Genomic DNA, 23048 nt, shown 5'->3' with positions numbered 1-23048 from the left:
CCCAGCCTGTGACCTCCCAGCAGCAGGAGCGGGGACAGGGCTCAGTTCAGCCCCAAGGGAAGAAGGGAAGCAAGAGACAGGCAGCACCACAATAAAAGTACAAACAGACTTTATTTCAGCATGGATCCTGCAGTCAAAAGCCTCTCCAGGCACCAGGTGAGGAAGGAGCAGTCCCAGGGCAGGGCACAGGGCAATGCCAAAGAGAGGAGCAAGGATGTGGGAAGATGGAAGAAGTGAGGTGCCAGGGCTGGCTTTGCTCCCACCCCCAGCCAAATCCAGTGCTGGTGATGGGGTCTGGAGTGCCTGGATGGGCCCAGGCTGCTGGAAAGGGAGAGAACATGCCCCAGGAGTGACTCTGTATCCCAGTGTGGGAGCAGCAGTAGTGGGAGGACTGCAAGAGTGGCAGAGGGGCACAGGCTGCAGGACCAACATCTCCCCAGTACAGGCAGCTCTCCCTTCCCCATCCCTGCCCCAAATCCCAAGGGTGTTTCCCCACACATGGTTTGGGGTCAGAGTGGCTGAGGGAGCCAAAAAAGAGCCAGAGGCGGCAGCTGCAGAACCAGGGGAGCCCTTTTATTGCACAGCCAAGCAGGGCACATCCCCCTCCTCAGTCCCAAGGAGCAGGGAGGCAACCCCAGAGCTCAGCACAACCCAGCAAGCAGGACCACAGGGCAGCAGGGAATGGGGGAATGGGGGCCTGGGGGCAGGAAGGAGCCCCATCATGTCCCCTCTGCTCCTCTCACAGGCCCTGCAGCCGAAGCCAGGGCAGGGCTAAGTCCCCGACAGCCCAGACTGGGAGGATGAGGCAACAGAGGCCACGAATGGTGTCAGAGAACTGTGCCCAGCTCAGTAGGGCAATCCTGCTCCCCATGGAACACTCCAGTCTTCACCCAACCTTCAAGGAGAGCCTATTCCAGGAGCTAACAGAGCCAAGGGTGAATTTTGATCCCTCAGGGAAGCAGAGGAAGGGGTGACAAGAGGAGGCAGTAGACATGGGAAGGCAGCAGCAGGCAGGAGGGCCGGGGCAGCACGGCCATGCCAGTGCTCCAGGCACTGTGACGCCTGCAGGGGCTGGCCCAGTCCTCTCCCCACCTCCTGCAAAAGGGGGTGCCCAGCTCCGAGGGGCCGGGGCACATCTCTGCTGGGCCACACTGCCTCACGTCTGTGCCAGCGAGAGCTCCTCCAGGCCCTCCTTGCCCAGCCGGTACCTGGCGAGGTCCTTGCGGGTCACCATTCCCACCACCTGCCAGAACAGGGACAGGGTACAGCCCGATGTGGGCACACAGCCTGGGGACAGCGTGTCCCTGTCCCCTGGAGGAGCCCAGGCTGCTCGGACACAGCGAGCAGGGACTCACCTCGTTGCGATTGTCCACAACCACCAAGTGCCTCAGGCCCAGGGCTCGGAAGAGCTTGAACACCCGTGGCAGAGACGCCTCCTGCAAGGCAGAACAGGGCTGGGGGGGCTGCAGCACCCCCAGCCAGTCCCCACTGCCCACCCTGGTCCCTGGGGAGCTGTGCAGAGGGGTCCCTGGCCATTACCTGGGGCACGGTGTAGGGCGAGGGGTTCATGAACTCGCTGAGGTCAATCATGCACTCGCGCTCGTCCTGGGAGACGTGAATGGACTGGATGGGGGGGAAGCGGGGGTAGGCGTCCCGAAAATCCTTCAGCTTCAGCCGCCGCTGCACCAGGTTGAGGTTGGCCCTTTCCACAAAAACCTGGGGAGGAAAGAGATGGCTGGGGACTATCCCACAGAGCTCACAGGCACCAAGACAATGCACAGGGCCAGGCAGGGACAGATGGACAGCAGCACAGCCTGCTTCCCACTCACTCAGGGCTTGTGAGCCCAGTGGGGTGCAGGATGGTGCTGGGGTAACCCCACCACCAAATGGCAGCACCCACCACCCCCCTGAGTGAGCTGAGGGAGATGACAGGGACCCTCTGCCAGCTGAGCAAGGCAGGCAGCAAGGGGCCTGAGACAGGACTGGGGCAGCAGACACCACCCAGTCTCCAGGCAGCATCACCCACCTTGTGCTTCAGCAGGACGATGAGCTGGGAACGCAGGATCAGACCCCGCAGCCCGGCAACCTGCAACAGGCACCGTGTGTGAGGGTCCCACACTGCAGCCAGCCCTGGTGTGGCCACCCCAGCTGCCTCCCCGCCCCAGGGCCACCCAGCCTACCTGCGTGGTGTCAGGGTTGCTCTCCACCACGGGGAAGCCGTTGTGGTTGGAGGAGGTGTCACTGAGGATGTCCACGACCGTGCCCACGCGCTCAATCCTCCGCAGGCAGGTGACAGGAGTGCTCATCACCTCCCTGCAGGGAAAGCTCTGGGTGAAACACAGCCCCACGGCAGCACACACTGAATCCTGCAATCACACACTGGTTTGGTGGGAAGGGACCTATAAGCTCATCTCATTCCAATCCCTTTCCATGGGCAGGGACACCTTCCACTATCCCAGGTGGCTCCAAGCCCCATCAAACCTGGCTTTGGACACTTCCAAGGATCCAGGGGCAGCCACAGCTTCTCTGGGCACCCTGTACCAGGGCCTCAGCACCCTCACACCCTAAATATCCCCCCAACACACACAACTCTTCAGTGCTGATGCCTCCTCTATCCCCAAAAGCTGCCAGGGAGAGAGGAAGGAACAAACTGCAGATCACATCCCTGCTGGGGAAGAAGCTGAGCTGTGGTACCAGGGGACAGCAGGCTCCTGCAACCAAAATGTCACCACCTCCACTCCCAGCTCAGGCCAACAGTGTGGTCCAAAGGCTGCTGCCACAGCAAAGCCCAGCCCACCTACCTGGCTGTGAGGGAGTGGGATGTCACTGGGGCCTCCCAGTGCAGGAAGGGGACACTTTGCAGCTGGATGTGCATGTCGTACAGTCCCTGCAACAAGAGCCAGGCCATCAGGAGAAGCCTGGTGAGGTGGCAAAGGCCACAGCCAGGCAGCAGCTCATCCCTTACAGCGAGCACATGCCTGTCCTGGCCCCCCAGCCCTGACCCACAGTCCTGGGGAGCACACCAGCCCTCACCTCCACAAAGTAGTCTCCCACAATCTTTGCTGTCATCAGCACCAGCATGATGGGGAAGCCATAGGTGACGTTGCCTGTTGCCTCCATCATGATGACTGTGAGACTCAGCGTCATCCGCACGATCCCACCTGCCAGAGGCACCCAGGGGTTTAGAAGGGCAAGGAAACACAGAGTGAGGGCATCACAGAATACCTGAAGGCCCTGAATCTCTCAGTGATCCAAGACTGCCCACCCAGGGGTGCCCTGGCTGAGCCCAGCCCTCACTGTGCTAGGCAGGGTGATTAGGAAGCTGACAGCCAGGCTGGGCTTCAGCTGGGAAGGAAGCTGTCAGGGAAGCAGGGAGTGCTTTTTCCCATGACATCTTTACCCCAACCAACATTGTGCCATGGGGAACTCACCCAGCTGTGCAGCAGCTCCCATCAGGGCGTACTTCCCAGGATCAGCCCAGATCTGAGCACAGGAAAGAAAAGGAGCCAAGTCACCTGCTGGCTCCAGGGCATTCAGAGATAGTCAGCAGAGTCCTGGCCCCCAAACCCTCCTCCAAAGTGGGGAGAGGTGCCTGAGGCTGCCTGAACAACCCAGCTGCTGGCAGGGCTCCACTGGGACATGGAGAGCCAGCTCATGAAGACATCAAGTGAGGAGCCAGCCCACTTCAGAGCTTTCAGCCAGCTCCAGGCACGCTGCCTGAACATGCCACCAGCCCAGCAGTGAGGGAGGAGGGCTGGGTGCCAGGGCTTCCCAGGCAGGACTCACCGAGCCCTTGGTCAGGTAGGACAGGGAGATGCCGAAGAGCCTCCCCCAGGCTGCCCCGATCAGCAGGGAGGGGATGAAGACCCCTGCAGACACTGTCAGGCCATAGGTCCAGCAGGCCAGGAAGAAATACATCAGTGTGAACATGCCCAGTGTCATGGGGTTGTAGGAACCTGAGGTGGGGACAGAACAGAGTCAGTGCTGGCCCCACAGCCCAGGGGACACTGTGATGGGCAGTGGCCACGGATCAGGCAGCAGCAGCCCCACAATACACTGCCAGCAGCAAGAACCCCTCTTCAAACTGGCTCTTCAGGTTATTTCTGCCCCCTCCAGCACCCCTCCACCCAGCCAGTGCCATCCCAAGCCCTCACATCCCATTCCTCCATATCGTCGCTCGTCCCCTCCCAGCCCTGTGGTTCCCAGACCCCCAAGATGAACTTCAAAGCCCCGAGGGAGGGACTGCCAGGGCTGAAGGACAAGGTTGGGAGGACAGAGGTCGCACTGGCAGCTTTGGGATCAACATGCTTTGCAGAGCATGTCCTGCAAAGTCCCTCCCATCTTGCAGCTCCCACAGCTGCTCCAGCCAATGCCATGCTGTCCCACAGCACAGGCTGTGCCACCCCAGAGAGACCCTGCTGACCCCACAACCCAGCTAAGTGCTATTTTGGGATTGCTGAGCAGCCCAGTCTAGTTTAAACAAGTACTTTGCAACCCCTCCTTCAGCCTTGAGTCAGGGAGGACCCAGCACTGCAGGGAGCAGCCCCAAGACACAGGATGGTCATCCCTTAGCTGCAGGTGGCCAAGCTGCACCCTCTGGGCTGAGGATCTCTCTGTTCCCCACCTACGTGCAGCTGGGAACAGAACTCAGATTCCACAGCAGGCAGAAGAGATGCTGGGGTTACACCAGGTTCAAGGAAAATGGAGCTAGAACCTGGGAACCAAACAGCATTTCTCAAGCAAATCCAAACCCCAAGATCCACCTCCACAACCTGCCCAGAAGGTAAAGTCATTACGGGGCAAGTGGCCCTGCTACTTGCTAATTAAGAAAACATCCCAGTGACATTTCCAGAACAGACTTCAGACAGACAGCAAGGGTCAGACACACTCTCAACACAATTCAGAAGCAACACAGCCTGCAAATGTGCACAAACAAAACCATGTCCTTGGCCCCACAGCCTCCCAACACCACAGCCCTTTGGCCGAAGTCAGAGGTGCCACCAGGCACAGCACCCATCCCTTCTCCCCTCCTTCCACCACTGCAGCACAGTGTTTTGTGAAGCCCTCATGGGCTGATCATCCTCTGCCTTGTCCCAGCAGTGGCCAAGGAACACATGGACCCTCTCTGCTGACCTTCAAGGTCTCACTGCTGGGTGCACTGACCTGGAGGGTCATGGAAGAGGTTGACAACGCTCTTCTCGGGCGTGTTGAAGAAGGCAGTGGCCATGGAGTTGTACTCTCCATCAGCACAGAAAAGCTGAAAAGGCAAGAAAAGAAAGGGTTAGAAGTGGCAGGGAAGGCTGGGGGACGTGTGCCAGCGAGGAGGCAGCTCTGGGCAGGGAGGACACCTACAGCATCCTTGGGTCTCCAGCTCTGCCTGCGCTGGAGGGCATCAACTGCGAGGTCCAGTGTCCCAAACCCAGCAGGATCTTGTCTCCCTGCTGAGCCCCCCAGGCTCAGGGTGCCCCCCACCCTGCATGCTGTTCTGCAGCACGTCCTACCTGCAGGGGATATGCCACAGAGCTCCCCTGGATGGGCTGGCAATCTCTTGAGCAGTAAATCATGACAAACCCCACGGTCGCCGTCACTGCTGCCACCAGCATGGCCTCAACCACCTGGAGGCAGGGCCGGTGGATGTACCTGTGAAGAGAACAGGGGAATGACATTGGCACCCAGGGGTGTGGGCAGCATCAGCCCAGCCTGGCTGGGCATGTCACATCAGGCACATGACAGTCTGGCTGCCTCTGCTCCCTGCCCAGACCCTGCCAGGCTGTCCTGCTGCTTGAAAAGCTGGTGACAGGTATTGGCTGGGCCAGACTGGTCTCAGTTGGCTTTAGCAGCTCTCTCCCTTCTCTTAATCCTCTCACAGCACATGACAGTCAGGTCTGCAGCATCTGCACCTCTCTGGGCCCTCCAGTCACTGGAGGGAAATATTTGGCAGGGTCAGAGCAGTGCTGGGATGCTGTGGGTCACAGCCACAGGCAGTGAGAGGCAGGTGGCATCTTTCAGGAACTGCTGTTGCTCACATTAAATGAGAAATTACAACCTTGCTCCATGTGGGAATGCCAGTTTGAGGGAATGCAGAAAGCACCAGCCAACCCACGTCAATCCCCTTCATTACCTGTGGGCTCTTACCTGATCCGGAACATCGTCAACCAGTAATTGAGGGCATTGAACAGGGCTCCGAGGATCCCACCTGCAAATGTGAGAGAGGAAAAGCTCAGCACGCAGGGCCCAGGCTGCCCACAACACAAGGAACCTCTGAAGATCATCCACAACCCATCCAGAGTGACCAGCAGCCCTGGGACATGTGGATGCTGTCCCTGCAGCCAGCCAGGACCTGTCACCTGCCTGGGCCAATGTGCTGGCACCAGGCAGGCAAAGGACAGGCCGAATCCATGGGGATAAGGGCAGCTCACATGGCAACAAGGGACTGCCCAGGACTGCAACACACTGACCCTGCTCGACATGGGTTAAAGGGGCTTGACTAGGGTTGGGCCAGGATCCAGCTCTCATCCCTGCATAAGCCCCACAAGCAGCCTCTGCTCCAGAATTTAATGGATTCCCCATTTTCCCCAAGAAACTGGACACCAAAGCTTTTTAGACCCAGCCAGAGAACAGAGGAAATTATTCAGACTAATCAAATGGAAACAGCAGCATTCTCTTACCAACCACTCCCATAAAGATGAAGATAGGAATTTCCTGGATTGTGTATCCCATTTTCTGCAAGCATGAAAGAAGTGGGTTTCAGATCTCCTGGCCCATCTGCAGTCCCAGAGTCAGTCACTGACTGCTGAGACAGCAAACTCTGTGCTGGCACAAGGCTTCCAGAGCTGCCCCAAAGTCTCCCCTGAACAGCCCACAGCCTCCAGAAATTCCTTCTGCTGGGGCTGGTGGAGCTGACATCTGGCCAGACCCCACAGCCTGCTAAGGCAGAGCCTGCCTCAGCTCCTGGGCGAGGTTATAGACAAATTGATGTCCCCAAAGTTGCTAAGGGCTGTTTCTAACCCCTCCCCAGAGCCCTGCATGGGGAATACCTGTGCCTACCTCGCTGTCAAATCTGCCGAAGTTGATAAGCCCGGGGCTGGAGAGATCCCAGGCATTGCCGTGGTAAACGCTCAGGACAGAGTTCAGCGTGAAGGTGGAGATCATGGAGGCAAAGAACTGGAAGGAGATGCAGCCCAGAGTCACTGCCTCCAGCCCCATTTCCTCACCACATGCCCCATGCACTACCCCAAACCACCCCAAAGGCCCTTGGGCAGGGCTTGGTGCCCATGGTGTGGTGGGGACAGGAGGTCACATTCCCTGCTGTGGCACTTTGGGTGCACTTTTGGGCAGCTTACACTGACCAGGGTCGCACTTCTGCTTTTGTCTCTCTGTTGCCCTGGGGCACAGCTCAAGGCAGCTCCCTTGGAAAGGAGCTGTCAGCAAGGTGGAGCTCAGCCAGGCCCAAATTCAGCCCCTGAGGAGCAGGGCACAGGAGGGGAGCTGGGATGCTGTCCCCTGGGATGGGTCCTCGCGGGAGCAGGGCTGTCAGGGGGCCTGGGGCTGCAGGGCACCCAGAAAAGGCAGTGCCTCACACCAGAACCAGCAGCTCTTCACTGCTTTCCAGCACTTACAATTCTCCACGTCAGGAACTGGTTCCAGAAGGAAGCCCCTTCCTCCAAGCTGAACAGGACACCCCCTGCAAACACAGGATCCAGCATCTACACAAGGGGCACGTGCCACAGCCCAGCCAAGCACCCAAGACTGACCCCAGGCCATGTGCCCACACTGCCCAGACCCTCTCACAGGCAAGCTCACCAAGCCATCAGTGATGTACTGATCACAGCAAAGCCCCCCACTGCCATTCTCCCTCCCAGGGAGGCAACATCTGGGATCTGAGGCGGATGAGCCCCTTGCCCTTGGGCAGGGCCAGCACCTGCCTGGCATGGCAGGAAAACTTGGAAGGCCCCTGCAGTGCCCTATGAAGATCCCAAAAGCTGCCTCCAAGCAGGTGGGAGCAACCTCCTGAGGAAATCTGTGTCCAGACCCTGCTCAGTGCCAGAGAGCACCAACTCAAAATGAAACAGAACAGACTCAAGACAATGTCGTCACTGAAGTTCAAAATACTAGACTAGAAATTTCAACATCAAAAATACAAGAAATCTCACCCTAGAAATATCTAAAATAGAAGATGACAGAACAAACAATCAAACCACAAAAAATACAACTTCAAAGCAAAGTCAACACCTTACAAAATTTACAGCAGCTTTTAAAAGAAATCAATTAAGTTCAATCTGTTTTAAGAATTAGAAATGATAAACTTACTCCACTTTTTAACCTACTAAGAGAAGACTATAACATCAAATCTCCAAGAACTTTGACCTCAAAAACCCTTAAAAAAATCACTGAAACTCTTAAAAAAAAAAACCAAACACATCATACTCCAAAAAAAAACCTTTTCCTCACAGTGTTAAAAAAATACAACTTCATAATCTCATATTTCAGTAAGACTCTTCTGAAAAAAAATCCTTTGTTAATAATAAAACAAGACACACACCCACGGGGGCACCGAATGCAGCCGAGACGCCGGCGGCAGCTCCGGCCGACACAAAATCCCTCTTTTCTGTGTCTCTGCGGAAGTACTCGAAGATCTGAAACAGGAGCAAAGGCAGCTTCAGGGCTGGCCACGGGGCTTGAGTTCAGGCAAGACACAAGGATGATGCCAAGCCACCAGTGGGAACAGCCTGGTCTGGCACAGAAGGGCACCTGCAGCACAGCCCCTCGGACCTCAGCACCAACCTTGAAGTCCCGCTTTAAGGACGTGGATCTTCCCTGGGAGATCCCGGCAGCAATCACGGATCCAGAGTGAATCATGGGTCCTTCCTAGGGGCCAGAGAGCACAGTCAGATCGGGGAAGGAAGAACAGGCATGGCTGAATGCTGCTCACCAGCTTGCAGTCCTGAAGCTGGATTGTATTTCCCTCAGGGAAATACAGACCTTGGTATTTTCCCCCTTCCTGGATGTGTTCAAGACCAGGTTGGACAGAACTCTGAGCAGCCTGGTCTAATGAAAAGTGTTTCTGCCCATGGCAGGGGTTTGGAATGGGATGATCTTTAGGATTTCTTCCAACCCAAACCATTCCATGGTTTTATGAAATCCTTATCCTAGCATATGCCTCCCTTGCCCACCTCCTGCTCCCACTAGCTGAGGAAACAAGTGTTTCCCTTGCCTGCCTTCAATCCCAGCAAGCCAGAAAGGTCCCAGTGGGGCACCCAACTCTCTCCCATCTACTTTTTGCAGGGACAGCTCTCTGCCCTGAGCCAAGCCACGCACAGGCTGGCACGATGGCACCGCGTGCCCCTGGGGCTCCCCAAGCTTGGCAGTGCCAGTCACCTTGGCTAGCAGACACCAGGGAATAACACTGGGAAGTCACCGTGGGGCCCCCAGCACCCTGTCCCCAGCACAGGACTGGTGACAGGCTGTGACAAGTGCCAGCAGCAGGGACCAACACGTCAGCAGCGCTTTGTGCACATCACCTTCCCAACAGCCAGGCCGCCGACCACCGAGAGGATGACCCCGCAGACTTTGATCACCAGGGTCTGCACAACAGAGAAGGGCACAGCATGTCACAGGGGTGGCACGAGGAACACGAGCTTGGCAGCCACAGGGGACACAGACCCAGAGGGCCCCAAGGCATGGGAGGAGCCAACACCCCTGGGGGAACTCGTGATTCTCAGCCCCCCCCCCATACTGTGGCAACAGGGTTGGTCAATTTTCTTCTTGGCCAGAGCAAATGTCCACCCAAAGCTGCTCTTCCCAGGGCCAGCTGCAGGAGATTTAACCTCTGGGCACTGGGGGAGAAAATGCCAGCTCCTGCTATGCCACAGAGTGGGCAGGGACTACTCCAGGAGGACACAGTGTGCCCAGGCCATCCCACCACCTCCTGCTTCCTACCTTGAGCCGGACAACATGTGGAATCTTCACGCCGTTGAGGTAACATTTGATCTGGGGAATGCCACTGCCAGCTGCCACGGGCTGCAGGGAGCAGGGAGAGCTGTCACACACAGGATGGGGACACACCAGCCACCTTACCCCAGTCTCTCAGCACAAGGGCACACACAGCACACCCTCAGGGTGGCTCTGAGATGAGGCCAAAGCTTATCAACAGGCTCTAGAGATGGGCTTGAGGGAGACACCCACTTCCTAAGGGCAAATGTGCCAAGGAAAAAGGAGCTGGATGGGTTCCTGGGGACACTCAGGTGTTCCCCCACCCTGTCACAGCTACAGACAGGTCACACTTGGTGGCCAGGGAGAACAAAGGCAAAGCCACAAGGAAGACACTGTGGATTAAAGAGATCCATGGGGAGTCCCAGACTCTGGTTTGTCCTCCAGAGGCTGTAGCTGAGGCGCCCAGCCAGACTGGTCTCTGCTGGTACTCTGGTACATCCAACACACCTTGGCCCTGTTCTAGGGCCAGGGCTTGGGAGAGCTGCATCCCTGCCCAAGGCAGGAGCACAGCCTCTGCCCCAGGCTTCCAGCACATCCCCTGGCAGTCTGCCAGCCCCACAGAAACCCCACAGCACAGCTGGAGCCAACGCTGAGGAGCTGGTGCTACCAGGAGCCAAACTGGCAGAAACACATTCCCTGTTCCCAAAATTTCACATGTTTTCTGGAAACATGACCCTGCTTTGCCCATGTAAAGAACACAGAACAATTCCAAACTCTTACCTCTATGAAGGCAACGATCAGAGAGCCCACCATCACCACGCTGGCATTCAGGGTGGCCCAGAGTAACAGGGAAAAAGAGAGGCCCCCTTTGGCTGTGAACTTGTCAATGTCTGGAGCAGCAGCTCAAGGAAAAGCCAGTATTGCTTGGATACCATCCTTCCCACCACAGCATCTCACAGAATCACAGGGTGGTTTGGGTTGGATGCCACCTTAAAAACCATCTAGCTCCAACCCCCTGCCATGGGCAGGGATGCCATTCACTAGACCAGGTTGCTCCAAGCCCCCTGTCACTCAGAGCATCCAGGGCAGCTGAAATGAGCCTCTGCTGTTAGGCAGTGCCCAGGCACAGCTCAGCCCTGCAGAGCAGCTGGGCAGCAGAGTCTGTGCCACCAAACCGGAGCGAGGAAGTGCTGCCCTCTTCCCCCATGACCCCTCTCTCACGGCTCCCAGGAGATGCCAGAGGTCCCAGCTGGCCAGCAGCCAGCGCTCTGTGAGGATACTGTCCTTCACCACCCGGTACTTGAGCCCAGCCAGGTTCTCCACCACGATGTCGATGAAGCAGGCGACGAGGCCGGTGAGGATGCCGATCATGGCGCAGATCACCCAGCGTTTGATCTCCACCGTGCGGAAAGCCTGAGGGGCACACAGCACTCACACCCTGCTGCCATCCAGCCTGGCGTCGAGGGGACCCCAACACACCTGCCACACTCCCAAGCCCGGGAAGCTCTGAGGAGAGCCAGGGAGCACCAGGGCTGGCTGACCCAGCGATCCCTAAGGTGCTTTTCCAGCTTGCCTGCCTCCATTAGGCCCATCCTGTTGGGATTCTTGCTGTGGAACTGATTCCCAAAGCCCCCAGGGCAGATGTTTCACATGACTCCAGAAGTCCCTCTGCTCAGGGACCTGCCCCATACCACCAGGCAATGCCACCATGTGCAACCAGATTAGCTCCCATTCCAACCACCTCATGCTGGGTCCTCGATCCTGTGGTTTCACAGCTTGTCACAAGCTGTGACAAGCCCATAAACCCATCCCAGCTCAACCCAGGCTTTAAGCACAACCTCCTCTGGCACAGAGAAGCTCCCAGCAGCCAGGCAGGGGGAACAGCTTCCCTGATCCACCCCAGCCGAGATGATCTGTGGGCAGCCCAGCAAGACTCACCGCATGGTTTATCCTCCTCTCCTCCTCCAGGAATAGCTGGTTTTCACTGTTGTCATAGTCCAAGCTCTAGTTTGGGAAAGGGAGATGCTGTTATTGTGTACCACCAGGCAAAGAGACCCCCATGGTGCGGAGTGCTGCCCTCAGCCCCTCACCCTGCCCCTGTTGTCATTTTCCTTCCTCCATTCCACTCCTTCCACACTGAAACCACCCTCAAGGGGCAGCTGTGAGCCCTGGCCCCTCATACCTCACCTGCTGCATCCCAGAGGGCAGACCCAAGAAGAGGCAGATGGGCACATACCTCATACTTGAGTGACAGCAGCTTCTCGTTGTGGGGGATCTCATTGGGACGCTGCCGAGGGACCTCTGTCTCCTGTGGGATGTGATGCACAGCTTAGGATGGTCAGGTCAGAGTCCAGCCCTCCCATCCACGTGCAACTGTTGGTTTAACTCCTTTTGATGCTCAGGAGATGCACAGAGGACTGCAGGTGCAAGCTGCCTGGCAGGCAGGGATCTGGGATGATTTTCCACCACTTGGTGGACGTGTGGGATTTAAGGCAGCTGGACCTGCTGTCAGGGTGCACCCTCACCAAGCACCCCTCCACCCCCAGGCAGGATGTCTCCCCAGGAGCACATGGAGGGCTGGGTACCACACTGCCACGCTGACCTGGCACCGAATCCAAGCAACTCCATGCCTTGATGGAGGGCAACCTTTCAGCTCAGCAGGAAATTCCTTAGGCCAAAAGCAAGGAGCTATTTCAAGCAAACCCACGTTTTTGGGCAGAAACCAAATTCTGTTTCCCAAACGCCTTTGACCGTGCAAGCCGTTCCCAGCCCCGAATTAGGGCATTTACTGAGGATCCCAGAGGGGCCCCTGGGGCAGCAGCAGCTGCCCACACCACGGAGGTCACCCAGCCCAGGAAGAAGTGCTGGAGTACTCGTGGAACAAGGGGAATGTGAAGGAGGGAACAGCAGCAGCTGTTACTGGAAGAAGGGAAGGGCTCTCAGTAACAGTGGGCCCCTCTCTGTGCCACTCACCAGCTCATGGATGTCCTCGTTGAGGTCCACATTGCTCAGCTGCCCGATGCGCAGGAAGGAGGAAGGAGTGAGCTGAGGAGAGAAGGGGAAATGAGGTCAACTCCTGAATGCACTTCAAGTCTCTCAGGAGGATGGAGCAGGCATGCAAGATGCTCGTGCTCTGCCTCCCTCGCAGAGCTCTGCCTGCCTGCCACCGCCAGAGCCCCCAAAATGCTGCACCCTGCTCTCAGAGAACACACCAAGGAGGTGGGATCCAACACCCTGGAGGGAACCCGAGGCAGCAGCAGCCTGCCAGGATTTGGGTTAGCTGCTCCAACCTGTCAGCTGGCAGAGCCAGCTCACCTGGGGAGGTGCCATCCAGCAGCAGCTCACTGGGGACTGGCCACCACCAGCCCCTGGCACGGAGCGCCGTGCCGACAAACCTGTGCCGAACAGCACGTTCCACGCTCCCCTGAGGCTGGGGAGGGACAGAGCCCCTGCACAACGTGCCACCTGCACAGCCACAAGCTCACCACGACGTGCTCTCAGCTGCTGGGCCCAGCCAGCAGCAAGGGACAGCTGAGGACACGCCTGGCTCTGCCATCTGCTCCATGGCAGAGGCTCCCAGCCGGGAGAGGAGCACATCACATCAGCGTGTTTGTCACCCCCCAAGCAGCTGGGACCAGTGACAGCCAGGCTGGCTGCCAGCCAGGAAACACAGGAGGAAGTGGGTGCACTGCTCCTGCCCAGCCTTGGGGACTCTGGTGTCTCTCTCAGCCAGCCCTGGTGCGATGCTGGGAAGCAGCATTTGCATCTCCCTCTGGGGAGCAGCTTCTCCTTTCACTGGTGATCACTCGGGGTTTTTAGTGGCAGAGCAGTTGCATAGCAGGGGAGTTTTTTTTACTTTTTGGGCACCTCTGTCTCCTGGATGAGTCAAGCAGCTGAGCAGTGCCACAGAGGGACCCAGCTGGAGCAGGCAGGCTGCTGTCACCCCTCCGTCACTGCAAAACACAGGGATGCACAAGGATCTGAGCACTGTCCCCAAGAACAGCCCAAACACCATTCCTCAGCATTAACATCTTCCCCTCCAGAGCCTCACCCCTCCCCAGCTGCCAGGTTAAAGAACTGGAGGATAAAAGAGGGATGGTGAGCAACAGCAGGGCTCTGGCACGTTGGCCTCTCTCTGCTGGCAGGTCCCAGATCAAGCCCCTCACTGCTTTAATCCCCACGATCCCGTCTGGAACGTGCAGGCCAGAGCTGCTGGGAGCCCTGCACGTCACTGCAGAGGAAGAATATCCCTTTGTGTTTGCAGCCTGACCTATTTTCCCATTTTTCCCTCTGTTCCACACTCTCCTTCACTCCCTGACCTGCAGATGGGTTCTGCCCCAGCTTCTCAAACCCTCTCTGGTGCCCTTTAGCCCCCAGTAGCTCCATGCTGCCATTTCCAGACACTGGTTTGGTAAAACCAGCCTGGGCTTTGCTTCTGGTCCACGATGGCTCCACACTCCCAGTGGAAAGGATCCAGGTGGAGCCTTTTCCCAGCAGTCAGAGCAGACCACAGTGGACTTCTAAGAGCTGGGTTCACCCAAAGCTCCTCCCTGGTCACCTCCCTGACCTTAGGGTCACGAGCCGGATACAGGAACTGCCTGCTCCAGTGCCTGCCGGTGCCCAGCTGCTCTGGGGGCAGGCTGAGGTCCCAGCCAGGCCCCCACCATCCCAGGGAGGGGGAAGGACACATTCCTTGCCCTGAAACCTGGGGGGACAAAGCTGACACCTTGCAAAGGAACACACCCCCACTGGGACTGAGGAAGCACAAGGGTTTAAGGCTCCCGTTAGGTGCCACACATCTAGGGCAAGACCAAGGCAAGGAGATGGAAAATGTCGCTCATGCCATGTCCTTTGTGTAAGGCCTCAGGCAGGACCAGCCCTTCATGGAAAATTCTCCTTCTGTTAGCTATGGGGTCTGCAGACAGACCAAATGTGGCTGAACCAGTGACATCCCACCCTCTTCCCTCCTTCCCTGTGGAGAAAGCAGCCAGGGCACAGCAGCTCAACTCCCCACTGACTGAGCACCAGCAGGACACGAGCACAGATGAAGGGAAAGGAGGTGCAGTGGAGACTGAAGCTGAACTTCCTTAGACAAGCAGCATATTTTTAATATCCTCCCCCTGAGTCCTGGCACCCCTCTGGCATCTGCAAGCAGAGGCCTGGCTCCTGTCTCACCACCACAGGGATCACATGCCAGGAGGGCAGGAAAGAGCTACTTCCAGCAGCACCCAAGAATGATAAGAGAAAAAGGACAGATTCAGGCAGCCTGGAGCCAAGAGAAAAGGTTATTTGTGCACAGCTCAAAGACTCCCTGAGCAATGCCCTCCTTGAGATGTTTTCAAACTCAGCCAAGGCAGCTGCTGATCCTGGGTACGTGTGATGCTGGTGTGACTGTGCTGTGATTATCTCCACATAAAAACATGCACTGCTGCCAAAACCCAAAGGGCACAGATGGGTTAACAGCTCTCCTGCCCCAGGAGAGGCTCTGGGACACACTGAGCCTCACTTTGCCAGTGGCACACGAGCACCCAGCCCTCAGCCCATTTGGGTGATAAAGTTAATTTCATCCTGAGCTCTGCAAAGAGATGTCCGGAGCCTTGGTCTGAATCAAAATAAGTTATCATTGGTGTTAGTGGGCAGGAATGTTGGCAGGCAGGGCTGCTCCTCCAAGGGACCTCACCGGGCTGCAGGGAAGCCCTCAAATTCAACAGAGGCAAATACAAAGTCCTGCACCTGGGACGGATGAGTCCCAGTGGTCAGAAAGTAGTTCAGTTGAAAAAGTCTTGCAGCAACCTGGTGGGTGAGTAAAGAGGTGTCAGTGGTACAGACCTGGAGTGGAGGTGGTCAACCCCCTCCTGAGTGGTGCAAGACCACTGCCAGAAGGGTGGGGAAGGGATCCCACACCTCAACCTGGCACCTGCAATAGCACACCTGGGGCTTGGCATCCAGTTTGGGCTTCCTGGGACAGAAAAGGCACGGAAAGTGAGCTTAACAAGAGAGTTAGGGGCTGGAGCACATGGCAAGATATACAAGGAGAAGCTGGTGCTTCTTAGGGAGTTCTTCATGCCATCTCCAGACACCTAATAAGAGGTTATGGAAAGGACAAAGCCAGACTTCCCCTGAAGCTTTGCATTGATGGGACAAGGAGCAGTGGACAAACTGCAGTAAGGGAACTTCTGCTTAGATATCAGAGCCAAACGTTCACCCTATGGCTGGTGACACACTGAACTTGGGGCCAAATAGGGTGCAGAGTAGTTACCCAAAGCTCCTCTGGATGTGTCCCTCAGGGATCTGCTCCTAGCAGGGGCCGGACTAGAGCCCCTAGCTCGAGCCCCCTCAGGGACTCCTGAGGTCCCTTTCCCCTTTGACATGCTGGCACCCACTCTGAGACCAGCAAGAGCAAACTGAGGATCAACCTCAACATGAAAAAAATCTAGCAGAAGATCTCAACAACCACCTTCCACTCATGGCCTGGATGCATGATCTCCATGATCCAACCCAGGCTGTGTGCACAGCGACCAAGCCCCAAATAATGCTCTGGAGAACCATCAATAGGGAGTGTCTGCCTCTGCTCCACAGGGATGAGCCAGTGAGGCTCCTCCCTGCAGGACATGACCCAGCACGAGGAGACTCCCCCAGCACTGCCCCTTGTCACCGTCCTGTGCTCAGTAACGAACTGGCAGCACGTGACTTTCCGTTATCGATGGGATAAAGCCCAGCACAGACCACAGAAGAAGCCCACAAGCTGTGGGAGGGAAGGAGGAGGATTTCCAGCCCTCAGGGCCCTCTTGGCTGCAGAACTCTCTGTCCATCGTACCAGCCTGGGTGGAAGACTCCAGGCTGTGTCACCGATGTGTCACCAGCATGAGAACCCTGTCACCAGCTCTGGCAGTGAATGGGGGAGATGAGCTGCAGGGCTTTTGAAACCCCCTTCCTCTGACACACAGCCACAGCTGAGACAGGCTTCAAACCCACCCAGCATCATCCCCAAAATGCTTCACAGCAGGAGAGAACAGGGCTCCTCACCTCCAGGCTCACAACAGGGGAGAAAGCACCTGGCCTCTCCCCAAGGTGTCACCACTTGGTTGTGCTTTTGCTTCCAGGCTCCTACTGCCACTGCCAGGGCACAGCTGCTGCTTGACCCTCACCTCCACGAGGATGGGAAATTCTGTCCTTGCCCTGGCCTTTCCCTTGGCACAGGAGCAGCACCGCCACAGTCACTGATGGCTTGAGCAACCTGCAGAACACTTCCCAAAGTTCCCGTGCTGGGGGAGGCTCCTGCCACCACTCGGGGACAGTGGCCCTCCAGGGCAGTCACCTCCAGGCTCACAAGGGCAGGGACAAGCAGCCTCTCTGGCAGTAACTTGGGGTGTGCAATCTGCAGCCCATCTGCCAGGAATCAGGGCTCACCCAGCACTCATACTTCCCTTTTTCTGCCTCCTCCCACCAAGATTTCTTGATTGCAGCCTGGCCACTTTCGTGCACCTTGTTACTTGAGATTAAAGAAAATGAGACCAGCAACATCCAGAGATGCAGAATAAACACACAGGGGCTAAGAAGCACGACCTGCCCAGCAGCAGCCTGGTCTTCATGATGGTGACCCCTTGCTGCAGGCACCCTTTGAAGCAGGAGCATTAAACCAATTCCAAAATCAAGGCACTTCAGCACAAATATCTCACAGCATATCTTTGATGGTAGCGAAGGAGAAACGTTCTTCCACAAAAAATGGTTCATGATGGAAATTGGCTGCTCTTACCAACATTTTCCACCCACTTCCCAGCCTGAGAACCAACACACGTGGCTCAAGAACACAGGAAAGGGACAGACCACAGCAGGCGTGATGCTCAGACACACAGGCTGCCTCTCACTCCTTGAGATGCTCCAGGCACCAGAAAGCCCTGGTGAGAGGATGAAGCCAGCTCAGCTGGCCCCAAAGCAGAGCAGACCTCAGGGACAGCCCTCTCACACCCCCTCCACTGCCACAGCTGGGTTTATCCAGCCTCTGCTCGCCTCCTGCCCTCTCAGCTGTCAGCTGAGCTACAGACCCATGTTTCCTCTGGTCACCTTAAGATCACTTTCATTTCCATTAAACAAGCACATGACAAAGGGAAGAAGCAATGTCAGGGGACATTTTTCTTGTATTACCACAACCCAGGTTTAAACCTCCCCTGAGCTAAGCAGCCCCAGCCTCTCTTTATTTCTCCCCCAAAGCTGCCCTGCCTTCCTGCTTCAATCCACATGACTAAAAGGCATCTGGGGCCAAGGGAGAGACAGCTGCCTGACACCAAAATACAACCCCAGCCCTACAGTGACAACCCAGCCGCCACTGCCAGGGGCACGTGTGGTCTGGAGCTCCAGCAAGGTACTCCCTCCCCTCCCTTGCCAAGGAAAATGCCACGTAGTACCATGCCACCAGCTGGGACCTGGGCTGCCTGCACTGTGCAGGGACACGGTGACAATAAATCACATTGGTAGGGCCGTGTGTCCCCCTCCAACCGCCCCTGCTGCAGCAGGCCTCAGGCACTTCTTCCAAACCACCAGGAAAACTCTCTCCTAATGACCCCCAGCCATGAGATCTGGTTAATCCCTACTCCAACACCCTTCAAACCCCCAGAACTCCCTATGTGCTGTAAAGATACGGGGTCCTGTTGCACTGCCCAGGAGGATGACTTTTATTTTCACCCTAGAACAGCTGCCATGGCACAGCTGCCTCCTTCCAGCTGCCATTCCCTGCTCCCAGAGCACTACACAAGGCTCTTCCAGCCTAATGAGCCCTGCATTTCCCTCTAATTAGGCTGCTGTCCTGACTTGCCCAGGAGCAGGCAGCACAGAATCGTGCTGGGCCAGACATCCCTGCTAACAGCTGCCGGAATCTGGCACTGCTCTTCCCTATCTAAGCTCAGGTGTCCAAGAAAACTCTCCACAGGAAATTCCAGGATGCCACCTGGAAGCAATGCCTGTCCCACCTGGTGCTGGCACAAAAGTGCTCCATGGTCCCATCCTGACATGCCATCCACACCACAGCCCACCCACCCTCAGCTTCACTCTGGAACAGGTGCTGAGTGCCTCAGTTTTCTTCACTGAGCTGCACGAGGGGAGAGAGCACCAGGCAGGCAGCCTGAGGGCACACTGGAGAGAAGTTCTCCTCACTTAATCACCCCAAATTAACTTGCCAGAAGGAACTGGCCTCCCTCTGTGACATGGCCCACCTTGGACCTGCTTTCTGCCGGTGTAGCTCCATACATCCCACAGGACACCCTGCACCACTCCAGTGTTACAGGCCCTTGTGTCTGAGCCCTACCTGGTGATCAGCAGCAGCATGTCAGGCCTCAGGCTCTCACAGAAAGACATTTTTAGCAGAAATTCATTTAGCACAAATTAATTTTACATGGACAGGTACAGACAGAACAAAGGGGAATGGCTTCAACCTAAACAAAAGGAGACTAGATTGGATGTCAGTAGGAAATGAGGGTGGTGAGGCCCTGGCACAGGTTTCCCAGAGCTGGTGGCTGTCCTATCCCTGGAAGTGTTCAAAGCCAGGTTGGACAGGGCTTGGAGCCACCTGGTCGAGTGGAAGGCGTCCCTGCCCATGGCAGGGGTAGAAGAGGATGAGCTTTAAGGTCTCTTCCAACCCAATCCACGCCGTGATTCTCTGAGTGAGGAGCGCAGCCCCAGCGGGCAGGAGCAGGGCCCTGCTCAGCACAAGGTCCTGCGGGCAGGGACCGTCCCCCGGCGGAGGAGCAGCGGCCAAGGCTGCAGCAGGGATGGAGCCGGCTGGGCACTGACTCAGTCCCACGCTCAGATTTTCCCCCACGAGTGCCCCGTGCCCCGGCCACGGCTCGCCCCGGCCCCTGGTGCCGACAGGTTCTGCTTTCCCAGCCCGGAGCGACCCCGACCGCCCCCGCCCAGCCCCGGGGCCACGAACGCGGTCCAACACCACAGGGGAGGGAGGCGGGCGCACACACGACCCCGCCGCGCGGCCCCGGCCCTCTCGGTGCTCCGTCCGGCGCAGAGCCCCCCGCTCCCGGGGGCCGTACCCACCTGCCGGCCGCTGCCCGCCGCACCCGGGCCGGTACCGTTGAGCAGCGGGGTGGTTTCGCCCGCACGGCCGTCCTCGTCGTCGTCGCGGTCGCGGCCGGACCAGGACACCTTCTTGGCGACGTTGGCCATGCGGGGCGGCGGCGGCGGCTCCTCCGCCGGGCCTGCCCCGCCGCTCGGTCATGTGACCGCCGCCACCGCCATCACGTGCCCGTCAGGGCGGCCGGAGGCGCCCCGAGGCACTATGGGAGTTGTAGTTCCGGCTGGGGCCCCGCGCTCGGAGCGCCGGCGGGACGGGACGGGACGGGACGGGACGGGACGGAACGGAACGGAGTAGGATAGGCTAAGATAGGGTGGGACGGGCCGAGCGGGACCCCGGGGGCGGCGGCCCGAGAGGTTGCGAGGCTTTGCCGCACGCACACCCAGCCGGCAGCACGGCCCTGCTGTCCCCCCGTACACGGGGCTCTGGGAACACGGGGCTCCGGGAACAGCCGGAGCCGACGCTGCTCCAGCTCTCCAGGCACAGAATTCCTCAGAGCGGACGTACGGGAGCGAGTGTGCTTCGCCTTATGGAGCAGCACAGCTCGGCCCAGAGCCCTGCCCCGCCAAGGAGCCCCGCGGGCAGGGGCAGCGCACGGGACCGGCGGCTGCTCCGGCGGCGCTGGCTCGCCCCGGTCACGGCTGTCCCGTGCTCCGCTGCCCCTGCTCTGACTCAGGGGCAGGGAACGAGCAGCGTCACCCGCTCCGGCTGCCCGTGCTGAGCAGCTCCTGCTCGGCTGTGAGCGGCACCGAGCGCTACAGTGAGTGAGCAGGACAGAGGTAAATTGGGTTTCTCTCACGTTAGGAGCATTTTAATAGGAACGATGGGCTTTGCATCCACTAGGAGCGGGCGACCTCTGGCTTTGGTCCCACCTCTGCCGTACTGGCTGCCAAGACCCCTTTCCCTTTTCCCTCCCCCGGTGCTGCCGGTTCGTAGACGCTCTCCCTGCTGGGTGTTCCATCACCCTGGGAGGGTTCAGCTCGTGTCGGGAGCGGCACCGTGAGCCAGCCGTGACTGCTGGTAGCCGGCACCATTCCTGCTGTCAGCCTCGTCAAGGCAGTGCTGGAGGCAGGGACACGCCACCCTCCGCACCCCGCCCTGCAAGGAGACATCGGCCAGCGTGAGGAGGGGGCCACGGGGCAGCCCCCGCCCGATCGCCATTCTGGCCACCTCCCCGGGCAGGAGAGCCCGTCTCCAGAGAGCGAAGCCAGCCAGGTGACCCACAAAAGCTTCTCCAGTGCCCAAATCCATGTTGGGGCCGTCCTGCCCCCAACCCAGCACCAGCGAGCCACCAGTGGGAATTTCATAGCCCTGCTGGAAGCCGGAGCCGGCAGCCAGCAGCCTCCTGTCCACGTAGAAGCGGTACTGGCCCTGGCCGGAGGACCAGGTGAGGCACAGGTGGTGCCATTTGCCATCCAGGAGCGGCGCCACCGGGAGCTCCCGAAATTGCCCGTCCCCCACGATGAAACGTGCAGAGCCAGGGCGATCCCCACCGCGGCCATGCACGGCCAGCTCGCCGTGCCCGTCCTCGGTGGCGTAGGAGAGGAGATCACCGAGGCGAGGGGCCGGGGTGGCCAGCCAGGCACAGAGTGACATCGCCCGCAGGCCCCGGTGCGGCCCCAGCCCCAGGACGGCCCCGTGCTCAGCGGAGGTGTTGGGGAAGAGCAGGACGGCAGCGGTGCGACAGGCGGGGGAGGTGGGCGCCGGGGCGGGGGGGCCGTACCTGCCCTCTCCTGGCTGCCGGGGGGCTGGGGGCTGCTCCTGGGGAGCCGTGGTTACGGTGGGGAGCACCGCTGCCATGGTCTGGGGTGCTGGTGCTGCATGCCGAGGGCTCTCCTCATCCTCCCCGGGCGCTCCACCAGGCCCGGCATCAGCCGGCAGCCACTGCCCTCCGTCCTGCCGGTGCTGCTGCCACCGCCTCGTCTTCGGGCGGCGGGGGCTGGGGGTGCTGCGGACAGCCTGGCCCGGTGGCTGCTGCTCCAGCGGGCTGCCCCGGCTCCGGGCGGCGCCTGGCAGACCGTGCGCTTTGGTGCCAGCCTCCACCAGTGCGGCCGGTGGGTGGGTGAGCAGCCCGTGTGGTGGGCTCAGGGCACCCACTGTCCCCTCCAGCCTCTTCAGCCTGCGGCGTAGCCGCCGGCCAGCAGTGGCCAGGCGGGCCAGCTCGGCACCCAGGGCGGCCCGGGCAGCGTCGGCCGCTTCCGCCTGCTCCTCCAGTGCCTGGAAACGTCCGTCGATGTTGTAGGAGATGTTGTAGTTGCTGGCGATGCTCTGGAGATGGTTCAGTGTCACCTCCTGGAGCCGGAGAAACTGCAAGGGAATGGCATGACGTGGGGTGAACCTACGTCCCCATGCCGGGTCCCTGCCCAACCCAAAATGCTGAGTGTCCCCCTGGCACAGGCTGGGCAGCACCGCCTCCCCGCCCCGGGCACCCACCTGCTCCTCCAGGCGCCGCAGCCGCAGGAGCAGGGGGCCGGGGCGGGCCAGGGGCCCCGGTGCCCGGGTCAGGCCGCCCTGCAGGGCAGCAGCGAGGATCAGGCAGAGGGGCAGTGCCATCCCCGCCATCCCGCTGCCGGACGCTTTCTGCCTGCACGGCAAGGCCGGCCCTGGCCCCCGCGGTGTCCCCTCGGGCAGTCTTCACCACTGATGAGATCCGCAGCCACCGCTGGCACGGCCCAGCACCGGGGCTCCCAGCGCCGAGGCTCCGGGCCAGCGTTCCGCGGGGGCGGCTGGCCCCGGCCCAGAGCTCCCGGGGCTCCGGCGTCCCGCGGCAGGGGCCGGGCCGGGGGTGTTCGGCTGTGAGGTGGGGAAAGGTGGTTGGGGCATCCTGGGCTCGTGGCTGGATGCAGGGCAGGGAGGGACAGGCCGGGCAGTGCCGGCAGGACAGGACAGCGCAGGGCCGGTCGGACGGAGCGGTCGGTGCCGGCAGGACAGGACAGGACAGCGCAGGGCCGGTCGGACGGAGCGGTCGGTGCCGGCAGGACAGCGCAGGGCCGGTCGGACGGAGCGGTCGGTGCCGGCAGGACAGGACAGGACAGCG

At 59.1% G+C, this 23048-nt stretch overlaps 2 protein-coding genes across 2 annotated transcripts; both read right to left on the bottom strand.

Moving 5' to 3' along the window:
• Window positions 1-1009: 1009 nt before the first annotated feature.
• Window positions 1010-20157, bottom strand: CLCN7 (chloride voltage-gated channel 7). Its single transcript, XM_068206596.1, has 25 exons — window positions 19975-20157; window positions 12907-12978; window positions 12170-12241; window positions 11872-11937; window positions 11214-11346; window positions 10714-10823; window positions 9940-10020; window positions 9522-9584; window positions 8785-8868; window positions 8543-8636; window positions 7620-7684; window positions 7048-7164; window positions 6669-6723; window positions 6136-6196; window positions 5502-5640; window positions 5164-5257; window positions 3787-3956; window positions 3432-3483; window positions 3034-3161; window positions 2802-2887; window positions 2181-2313; window positions 2027-2086; window positions 1540-1716; window positions 1356-1436; window positions 1010-1243 (listed from the first exon to the last, which is right to left on the bottom strand). Exons 1-25 carry the CDS (start codon window positions 20101-20103, stop codon window positions 1157-1159), a joined length of 2409 nt encoding a protein of 802 aa, XP_068062697.1. The 5' UTR covers window positions 20104-20157; the 3' UTR covers window positions 1010-1156.
• Window positions 20158-20362: 205 nt separating this feature from the next.
• PTX4 (pentraxin 4) lies at window positions 20363-22616 on the bottom strand. Its single transcript, XM_068206340.1, has 2 exons — window positions 22445-22616; window positions 20363-22318 (listed from the first exon to the last, which is right to left on the bottom strand). Exons 1-2 carry the CDS (start codon window positions 22571-22573, stop codon window positions 20987-20989), a joined length of 1461 nt encoding a protein of 486 aa, XP_068062441.1. The 5' UTR covers window positions 22574-22616; the 3' UTR covers window positions 20363-20986.
• Between the last annotated feature and the right edge of the window lie 432 nt (window positions 22617-23048).

Source organism: Anomalospiza imberbis, chromosome 16 (genome assembly GCF_031753505.1).
Source record: "Anomalospiza imberbis isolate Cuckoo-Finch-1a 21T00152 chromosome 16, ASM3175350v1, whole genome shotgun sequence".
NCBI lineage: Eukaryota > Metazoa > Chordata > Aves > Passeriformes > Viduidae > Anomalospiza > Anomalospiza imberbis.
Note: the sequence above shows the minus strand (reverse complement) of the source record. Positions and strands in the feature narration are given on the sequence as shown.

Coding starts and splice junctions, on each gene's coding strand:
- CLCN7 (XM_068206596.1), bottom strand. CDS start 20,103: ATGGCCAACGTCGCCAAGAAGGTGTCCTGGTCCGGCCGCGACCGCGAC. Junction 7,685..8,542: donor TGCATTCGGTGCCCCCGTGG/GTGTGTGTCTTG, acceptor CTGTGTTTGCAG/GGGGTGTCCTGTTCAGCTTG. Junction 1,717..2,026: donor TCGTCCTGCTGAAGCACAAG/GTGGGTGATGCT, acceptor TTTCCTCCCCAG/GTTTTTGTGGAAAGGGCCAA.
- PTX4 (XM_068206340.1), bottom strand. CDS start 22,573: ATGGCGGGGATGGCACTGCCCCTCTGCCTGATCCTCGCTGCTGCCCTG. Junction 22,319..22,444: donor TGCGGCGCCTGGAGGAGCAG/GTGGGTGCCCGG, acceptor ATTCCCTTGCAG/TTTCTCCGGCTCCAGGAGGT.